Raw genomic sequence first — 10,200 nt, 5'->3', positions numbered from 1 at the left:
TTCGCCAGAAGCAGCTTAGTCATGCTGGCCACATGACCCGGAAGCTGTACGCCGGCTCCCTCGGCCAATAAAGCGAGATGAGCGCCTCAACCCCAGAGTCGGTCACGACTGGACCTAATAGTCAGGGGTCCCTTTACCTTTACCTTTAAGCTGTTCAGGTACAAGCTGGGTACAAACGCTCTAAATAAATTATATATACGGCCTGCTAATACCTCTCTCTTGGGTGATGCTGTTTAGGCAAGAGATAAACATCAGAAGGAGAGGGAATGATCTATGTTACTTCATTGCAGAGGCTGCCTCTGCAACAATAGCAATAATAACCCTAGCAAAGAGATCAGGCTATTCACTTCCACTCATTTTTTAAAATTTAATTTATTTATTTTTTTACATTCTTTAGACCTGTGGACAATAAATAACACATAATACTCTTTATCCCACCCCCACCCCCCACCCCAGTGACACCCCTCCCCACAGCACCATACACTATAAATAAATAAATATAGCATGTATCATTTATTCACCAGTGTTTTGCCATTGACTGATGCACGAAGTGCAGTGGGGTGTTGCCCCAGCATTGGTGTTTGAGTGACTGTTGCATTTCATGGGTGATTGTGGTGGTGGTGGATGCTGTGATAGGAAGTGTGGGCAAACAAGACAAGGTTGTGGCAAATTCTGGACGTGCCTCCTCTCACCCCAGCATTTGGATGTTCACAGCTTAGCTTTTCAAATTGCGGAAATGTCCTCCTACATTAACATCGCTAGTAGAGCACTTTGCTGATAGACAGCGTGGCCTCCTCTGCACCACACATTTAAAAACAGTAATTATACGACTTAAAACTGCCAGGGCTTCAAAGAATCCTGAGAACTGTAGTCTGTGAAGTGTGCTGAGAGTTGTTAGGCGATCCCTTGTTCCCTTCAAAGAGCTCCAATTCTCAGAGTGGTTTAACAATCAATCCCTCTTCCCAGTAAACATTGGGAATTGTAGCTCTTAGAGGGGATATGGAATCGCCTAACAACTCTCAGCACCTTTAACAGACTACAGTTCCCAGGATTATTAGATGAAAGTGGTCCTGCTTTCAATGTAAAGTGCAGATGGGGCCTATGTCATCCACTGTCAGCTTCCAGATTTTGTTGGAGGGAAATGGGGTGAGGGACCTCCAGCCTATGAGCATCATCAAGCCTCCCCATGTAGCCTGCAAGGCTGTTTTGGCCAAGCCACATTCAGCTGCCCTGCACCTGATGTCACATATTATGTCAGGTGTGAAGCAGGTAAAGGTGCAGCTTGGATGAACAAGTGCCTGCAAAGCCCCTTGCAAGCGTTTCTGAAGCACCAGCTATCATCTGATTGGGGAGTGCTTTTTTTGCAAAGCACACCATCAAAAATAGGTTACCTGGTGTCATTTTGACACCAGGTGATTGGCAGGTGGGCAACCCTACCTGCCTGTCAAATTTAGCCTAGCCCACAGGCTGAATGTAGCTTCTCATTCCTGGACTACACCTGGGATGCTGAAAGCTGGCCACAGGTTCCCCAACCCTGGCCCATGTGATAACATTTAGCACACATTAAACTACTTTTGGGCTCTTAGCTTGACATCCTTTCCTGCAGTTGTGATCCCTTATTCCTGTGCATTAGGTAAGAGAATATGGTAGGTCTTGCCTTTGGAAAGGCATTCCTAGCAAATGGTTGGACACACACACACACACACACACACACACACGAAGAGCCCTGCTGTATTGGAAGAATGGTTCCTATTGTCCAGCGTCCATGTCTTACAGTGGACAACCAAATGCCTCTGGAAAACCTAAAAGCAGGACTTAGTAGTTATTGCTCCCTCACAGTGGGCATTCAGTGGTATACTACCACCGACTCCAGAGTCCAGAGGTTCTGTGTAGCCACCATGGAGCTAGGAGCTGAAAGTTGTTTGAGAAAGTTGCCCATGGTGCACATGTTTTTATCACTCTCCAAAACCTGCAAACCTCCTTTTTCGTGCCCAGAAGTGGAGGCCACAGCCCTGTAGCAAAGTGTCTGCTTGGTGTATGGAAGTCAGCAGGTTCAGTCCCTGGAAGCCACAGGTAGTAAGTAACCTTTTTCCCATGGTTAATTTGATGATGAGGCTTTTGAGTTTTATATGTGAGTTTTCCCCGATCTTCCTGCTTCTATGGTGCAGCAAAAGCATTTTTATTTTTAGTGTCTGCCTTTACCATACTGTATTTATGATTCCGATGAATGTTAAGCTGGCTTGGTGAATCTTCGAATAGTGAAGGCAGTGAAACATAAATCCATTAAATTCATTAATTTGACATGTCTCAAAAAGACAATGGACTGAGATCTTGGAGAGCTGCTGTCAATCAAACCAGATAGTGCTTGGTCAGATGGGATAATGGTCCAGCTTGATGTAAGGCCACTTTTTGTGTATTTGTGTATCCCTGATATGATGTGCATAACGCCATCTCCCTCATGCTGCTTCCAGCTCTCTAGAAACAAAAGAACAAAAAACCCAACCCAGTTGCCTACCTTGGATGCCGTTGCCAGCAGAGTGCATCCAGACTGTTGCTATTTTAGGGTGGGATTCAATCGCATGCCAGCATATTCAGGATGTGCCATTATAGCTGATTTGGAGCTCATGCACAACAAACCTGCTTCCTCAAAGAATCAGGCTTATGTGTGTTAAGGAAAGTGACCAGAAAGTATGAAATGATACTTGCTTTTGTTGCAATGTCATCTAACCTCCCTGTAAACAAATCAGGATGAATATTCAATAAACAGGTCATCTGGAAATACCTACTGTGGATACAGCCTTGAATACAGTTCTGTTCCATAATAGTCTCTGCTGACAATTGAACCACATCGTTAGCCTGTGTTGTGTAAGTATGGTGTTTTTGTTTGTTTTGTTTTAACGAAACGAAACAAAACGAAAGCAAAACTAGCAAACATTCTGGCATTCTAGTGATGTAAACAACACTTCCGGCAAACTAACACATTATGGTAAACTCATATTCTTCTGTATTCAGGTAGGTAGCCGTGTTGGTCTGACGCAGTCGAAATAAATAAAAAAAATTGTCCAGTAGCACCTTAGAGTCCAACTAAGTTTGTTCTGGGTATAAGCTTTTGTGTGCACGCACACTTCTTCAGATAAGTATCTGAAGACAATACTGGACAATTTTGTAATTCATATTCTTCTATGTGTAGAATAACTGCAATGTGTGTAATATCCCTTATGGAATAAGACACCATGCTGATGCCTTCACTGTCTTCACATGGTGTTCACTGCCTCCTCAGAACCATGGGCTAGGCCAAGAAAACTCCCTTCCCTCCCAAAATCTCAAAATGCTGCCATCTCCTAGGGCACTGTGCAGAGATAGAAAACCTGTGACCTTCCAGATGTTGCTGGACCCCCAACAATCAGAGTCCTGGACTCCTTCGGGAGGTTGTGCATTCTCCTTCATTGGAGGTTTTGAAGCAGAGGTTGGATGGCCATCTGTCACGGATGCATTGCAGGGGATTGGACTCGATAACCCTTGGAAGTCCATTCCAACTCTTATGATTCTAATAACAATGGAAGGCCACAAGTCCCCATCCACCATCCCTGACATAGGACTGCATAAAGACAAGCAGTAATTTTGAACACTGTCACTTCTTTAAGCAGATGGGAGGGCTGGGGAATTGCTATGGGATCCTTTGCTTCCTTGCGCCCTGTCTAAACTACAAGTTTGTGTCAGTTCTATACCAGTTTCAGTGGCTTGGTTTCCAGCAAAGAATCCTTGGAAAGTGTTGCTTGCTGTGAATTCTAGTGGAGCTAACATTCAGGGATGCTGAATCTATAACCCTCCAGATATTTTTGGGCTAGTGTCCCCACCATCTCTACCTATCGGTCATGCTGGCTGGGGTTGATGAGAGCTGGTGTCCAACAACATTGGAGGAACTCCAATTTCCCAATCCCGTGTAACTCCTTTCATAAAACTATAGGGACAGGACAGGGAATGATGCTTAAACCAGTTTAACAATTGAAGCTGTGAAGTAGAAAGATAACCACTTATCTGAATATTGTCAGGAAAGGGAAGCTTTTAAAATCCACATGAAGAAAAGAATTGTACTTTTTAGTTGTGCTAACAATGCTGGTGACAAGCTTCCCCAACATTTTCCAGTACTAAACCAGTAAGTAAGTACACACAAAACAGTGCCATACCACATTAAACAGTCACAGCTTCCCCCAAAGATTCCTGGAAACTTTAGATTGTTAAGGGTGCTGAGAATTGCTAAGAGATCCCTATTCCCTTCACAGGGTTATATTTCCCAGAGTGGTTTAACAGTCAATCCATCTTCCCAAGGAACTATGGGAGTTGTAGCTCAGTGAGGGGGATAGGGGTCTCCTAAGTAAGCTCCCTACAAACTCTGCAGAACGCAATCCATATGACTGCTTAATAAACAGGTAATCTGGAAGCGAGCCTTATCAGAAAATGTATCTTGCTTAGCTGATAAGGGAGGAAATGGGGCAGATCCCCTTCTTACACATGTCCTTTCAAAAGGCGTTGATCTCATTTGCTCCCCAACCATCTCCAGGTCTGCAAATTGGGGACATAATGAGAGGAGGACTTACAGGTGTGGGTGGGACTTTCCAAATGCAGCTCCATTTCATAAACATCTGAAAAGGGGATGCTATATGATCCACCTGGATTCCATGGCAGAAAGTTCAAGAGGCCATTGTGATGGGTGGGGCACCTTCCAGACCTCAAAGCCTTTTTCAACTGTTTGTTGGAGTTGGCGGGAAGAGTGTGGAAAGGGAGTTTTGTGGGCAGGGGACATGTCGAAGCGCTCTGGGCAAGTGCAGACAGAGAGGATCACGGGTCTGTGTTTATAGGACTGTGGATGCACACCCTGTCTGTCTCGTTTGGCAGACCACACGACAGGGAGCGTGGGATGGCTCGACACCCCATTGTCGGGATGTCGTCGGTCACAGGAAGTGGCGGGCCTTGGTTGGGGTTGGGTCTCCCATCTGTGCACAGCAGGACACTGGAGTCTGCCTCACACTTGGTGGTACGGCTGTAATAGGGCTCCATCACGTGCCTGAGTTCTAGTGGGACAGTAAGTGGGAGCACCTCGGCTTTGATGACGGCTCCCAGGTGGGTGTCTGAAGAGGAGCTTCTCCGGAGAGCTTCTGAACGACTCATTTTGATCAACAGGTCAATGGTTTTGTTCTCTGTCTCAACAAGATGATCAGATGCCTCATCCTCTTCGCTAGCTTCACCCACCACCAAGCATCTATTGATGGAACCTGGATCTTTGTCATAGACCTTCCCAACACCAAGGGCATCCTTGGGTTCCTTCTTGTCCTGGTATCCTTTCTCCAAACCTTTTGAGGACCTTTTCAACGAGAGATCCAAAGGGCCCTCACTGGGCTTGGCTGCCTTCTCCAGCGCTTGATGGATATGGAACAGTTCCTGCCGGATTTTGATTAGCTGGTCCCTTAGCTGCTTCTGTGCTGGGCTGTCCTCTTTGGCCAGGTCTGAGAGCTTCTTCTCCACATCCTGATACTCCTCTAAAGTTTTGGACAAGTCACCAATGAGCACTGTTGTTGCCTCTGGGTCTCTCGGGTCAACAGTTACAGCTTCTGCTTTGCTTGGCTTGAGAAGCAGGTGGTCCGAAGGTGTAATTATGGGGGATAAAATGTCAGAGCCGCCAATCTTTTCCTGGTCTTCAGGTGGGCAGGCATGGAGTTCTACGTGCCAATGGTCCAGAGACTTTGAGGGTTGCATAGGGGCAGCTCTCAAACTGCTAAAGGTAGAGGGACAAAAAACAGACAGGGTGGAAGAGAACTGTTAATGAAGTAGTGCAAAAAAAACAGAACAACATCTAAGGTAAAATAAGACCTCTCTGGTTTGGTTGAATGAGTTTGCAAGGGCCACTTCCAGATTGTAACTATTCTTGGGTGGGAATCAGTCACATCAACAAATTCAGATTGCAAAATTTAAATTGATTTGGCATTACCCTTTGTTTTGTGTTTTTCTCTGAAAGAGCACATTTTTTTGTACCATTGCCACTTTTTTTGTACAATATTTACATTCTGAAGTGTCTTCCAATTCTGAGCTACAATTGCTTCTGCAACTGAGAGTAAATGGACTCAACAGCTCTTTATGATTAATGTTTAAATTTATATCCAGAAACACAGTGTTCGAGATGGATGTTGGTCCAGTGTTGACCAGCATTGGTTAATGTATCCATTGACTGGGAATCACATTGGTATCCTGGCATATCACCTTCCCAAACTCTTGCACCTGGGGCAATCCTACCACATGTGGAGGTATGTACTGACCAAACTTCACCCTCTCCAACATATAGGAGAAGCATTAGGGTTTAGCAAGGATAACTTCCTTGGTGCCAAATACCACTTTGGTAATATTTTCAATGACAGCTCCCTAGTAGCAGATGTTGTTTTGTATAGTGGCTTAACCACAGGGCATTGCAGCCATTCATTTCCATGTATTCTTCAACAACCCTACCACCACCATTGCAATGAACTTTTCTGATAAGGGCAGCAAGAGGAACATCATATAATATTACATGATGTTGGCTATTTAATGAGCAATCTTTCTGATTTGTGTGCAGGGAGATTAGATTACGTTTCATCAAAGCAAGTGTCACCCCACACCTACCAGTGCAGCTTCCCAGCCACTTTCCTTATTGTAATCTTTGGGGAAGTGGGTTTGTTCTGCAAGAGCTCCCAAGCAACTCCCAATCAGCATCACCTTAATATGTGATTGATTCCTAGCCAAATACCACAGCAGCTTGAAGACATGCCCACAGACTTTTTGTGATAAGGAAAATGACAGAAAAATGTACTGGACAGCAGGGAGATAAAAATGGCTCAACTTCATCTAACATCCTCAGAAATGAATTGAGATGAAAGCTCAGTAAATAGCTAATGCCACCTAACCTCCCATCAGACCCTGTGCAAATAAATCGAGATGAATGCTCAAGGAACAGACTGTCTGGAAGTAACCAATGTGCCTGGTGGGCGGAAAGATACATGGTTGCCCGCTGCAAAACAGAGTAGGCAGTAACAGCCTGAATGGCCAAAGTGGCCTCATGTGTTCCAAACAACTCTAAGCTTTGCTTTAACAAGTCTCTGGTCTGTGTGCCCATCATTCAGCATCAGGCCTGGACTCTGCAGCAGCCTGTTAAAATAGAGGCCCCTAGCTTGATAACCCCGGATGTAACCCTAATCCCATTCCCCACTTTATATTTGTATGTATACATATTGAGGAGAATTCATTTAAAAAAATAAAAGAAAAATTGCTTGCAAAGCTATAGAGCAGGAGTGGGAACCTAATTCAGCTCAGGGGCCATATTCACTTCCAAGCAACTTTCCAGAGGCCACATGCCCATTTGCGGCCAGAGGCAGAAGTGGGTGGAGCAATGGAAGTGAATGTTATCTTTGTACACTGGGCTTCTTTTACATATATACACCCCGGCCTCTCCTCCAGCCGTACAATCAGAGTTCAAGGAAACATTCCAGCCAGGCAAAAAGGCTCAAGGATGGTATGAAGCAGGGCTGCTGAGGGGTGTGGCCTGGAGAGAGGGGGTGTAATGGGAGAATCCCAAGAGCCAGACAGAGAGGCTCGGTGGGCTGCATTTGGTCTCTGAGTCTGAGATTCCCCATTCCTGCCACACAGGATAGCTTACGAAGCATGTATTAGGGATGGAGGCTATGTAGCGCATCATACCTGGCCTGGTATGTGACTTTTGCAGGAGTCAGTACATCAGAGCCTACAAAATCAAGGCCGTTCCCTGCAAATTTCCTCTTCAGGTTGCTGTGGTTGGTCCCTCCACTATCCAAGCAAGTGGCCATGGGTAGTTCTGCCTTCCTGACACTATTGGGGAGAAGGGTGGCTCCCTCTTTTAAACCCGCGATGCTCCGGTAGGCGTCAGGGACTGGCTTTCTGCACAGGCTGTTGACACCCAGGAAAGAACCACTCTCCTCGCGGAGCAGCCATTTCTCCTCTTCCGTTTGGAGCAGCAACGCTTTGTGGCTTGTTTCTGGAGGAGGCGGCTCTTCCCGGAACCCTTTCACCCAAGGATGGCCGGTCTTCAGCACTGGCACCTTCAGCAGGCCAGCTTTTGGGGGTTCTGTGGGGGTTTTGGCTTGGGGAGGAGCGGGCACGGCAGCTGCGGGCTGTTGCTGGGCCTCAGGCTTGGCGGCGGCCATCTTGTTTTCCGCTGAACCAAAAGAATGCTCGAAGAGGAGCGGGTAGTAGAAGCGGGGCAGGAAGGCCGACCTCTCAGGGTTCTGCAGGGGCTGGAAATGAGCAGAATGGGGGTGCATCAGCTGGGCAGTGGAGGCCAGGAAAGGCAGCTGGGTCAGGTGGGAGTGTGGCGTGGTGGTGCTGGTCACAGAAGGGCTGAGATAAGAGAAGAGGTTGGGGTTCAATGGATAGTTGATCCCCAGCAGAGAGAGGTTGAGGCTCTGGGGTTCATGGTATTCACCGTATGCCGGAGGAGGATAACAGGGGATGATGTTGCCATCGGGAGACAGCGTTGGGACCTCGCTGGCACCTCTCCTTTGCCCATTGGCTACTAGCTTCCATTGTTCCATCAGGACCCCCCCAGTCCCGGGACACTTTTTGGGCACTTTGCAATGCTTTGGTTTGGCTTCTAACTCCAGAGGGGAAGGCGGCTCTTTCCCCTTCACTACGTGCTTCTTCAAGGAGAAGACATCCGTGATGATGAAGTCTGGTGTGGGTTCTTTGCAAGGCTTATCCCTCTTATTTTTAAACCGGAAGAGCAAGGTGTTCATGTCAGGCTCTGCCGAGTCCTCCCCAGCAGGGCTGGCCTCTTTCGCCTTCTCCTTCTTCTCCCCGGAGTCCATGTCCTGCAGCAGCCCAGACAGCTCCTCCTCTTCCTCCTCCTCTTCCTCTTGGAACTGGTTGGTTTCATCACTCATCCTTTCCGAGGCCAGGTCTTCAGTCCCTGCAAGTTTGTCTCCGCTGCTCTCTCTGTCCGCTGCCTGCTTGTGGTTTGTGGTTCCAGTGGCCCCCGAGGCGCGCATCTCGGGCTCATCGGGCCTCCCGCGAGTCCGCGAAGCCTCTGTGGCATGCAGGAGCCGGAGATCCGGGTGCAGGAGGTTACCCTTCTTATAGGGCCAGTCGGACTCGATGAGCAGCGAGAGGGAGTTTTTGCACAGGCTGTACTTCATGTGGTTGTAAAGGTGGGATTTCTCCATGCAGGTGAAAGGGCACTGGAAGCACTTGTAGTTATAGGGCTTCCCCCATGGCCTGGGGATGTAGTGGGGCTTCTTGGGCTTGCGTTCTTTGTGCTTGTAGACAGAGGCCAGCTTACAGCCCGCTTCTTCCTTTGACATGGCTGCCCCCAACAACCCAGATCTCAAGTTATGGGGTGTGGGGCTCGAGGCATCCACGCCCGACGGCTCACCTTGCTGGAACCACAGCACAATCTGGAAAGAGAGAAAGCAAAAAGATGCAATAATAGACAATTGGCAAAAATGTATGAATCTAAATCAAATAAGTGTTGGAAATGTAAAGAGAAAGAAGGTTCTTTTTATTATATGTGGTGGTCTTGTAGAAAGCTTACTGGGAAATGATATATAAAGGATGTTTAAAATAATCTTTGTTAAAAAAAACCAGAAGTTTTTCTTTTGGTAATTATAGGGACAGAACTACCTAAAATGCATGGAAACTTATTAATGTATGCAACTACAGCAGCAAGAATGTTACTCGCCCAAACATGGAAAGAAGCAGAAGTCCCAGCAAAGGAAGAATGGATACAAAAACTTACAGAATACGCAGAAATGGTGAAACTTACCAAAAGAATAAGAAATCAAGATAACAAACTTTTTATAAAAGAATGGAAATGGTTTATTGAATATTTACAGATAAATTGTAAACGGATAAGATCATTGGCAGGATTATTGTAATAACCTGCAGTTTATAAGAGTATATATTTGAAGTAGATGAATAAATGAGCAAATTAATTTGGATATGCAGAAGATATGAAAAATAAATTCACTGGAAAATATGGGCTTTAGCTCAGCAGAAGAACATTTGTACTGCACACAGAAGGTCCAGGTTCAATCCCCAGCATCTCCCAGTAGGGCTGGGAAAGTTCCCAGTATGAAACCCCAGAGAGCTGCTGCCAGTCAGTGTAGACAAAACTGACCTAGATGGACCAATGGTCTGACTCTGTAT

The 10,200-nt window shown here is 46.4% G+C and overlaps 1 protein-coding gene across 1 annotated transcript; it reads right to left on the bottom strand.

Annotated features, from left to right (window-relative positions):
* Positions 1 to 371: 371 nt before the first annotated feature.
* PRR35 (proline rich 35) lies at positions 372 to 9,577 on the bottom strand. The gene is made up of 2 exons (XM_083412437.1): positions 7,723 to 9,577; positions 372 to 5,773 (listed from the first exon to the last, which is right to left on the bottom strand). The coding sequence occupies exons 1-2, from the start codon at positions 9,354 to 9,356 to the stop codon at positions 4,840 to 4,842; spliced, it is 2,568 nt and encodes an 855-aa protein (XP_083268563.1). The 5' UTR covers positions 9,357 to 9,577; the 3' UTR covers positions 372 to 4,839.
* Positions 9,578 to 10,200: the final 623 nt, after the last annotated feature.

This window comes from Podarcis tiliguerta (assembly GCF_965153285.1).
Source record: "Podarcis tiliguerta genome assembly, chromosome: 14".
In the NCBI taxonomy this organism is placed as follows: domain Eukaryota; kingdom Metazoa; phylum Chordata; class Lepidosauria; order Squamata; family Lacertidae; genus Podarcis; species Podarcis tiliguerta.
Note: the sequence above shows the minus strand (reverse complement) of the source record. Positions and strands in the feature narration are given on the sequence as shown.

Coding starts and splice junctions, on each gene's coding strand:
- PRR35 (XM_083412437.1), bottom strand. CDS start 9,356: ATGTCAAAGGAAGAAGCGGGCTGTAAGCTGGCCTCTGTCTACAAGCAC. Junction 5,774..7,722: donor AAAGTCACATACCAGGCCAG/GTATGATGCGCT, acceptor CTCTACCTTTAG/CAGTTTGAGAGCTGCCCCTA.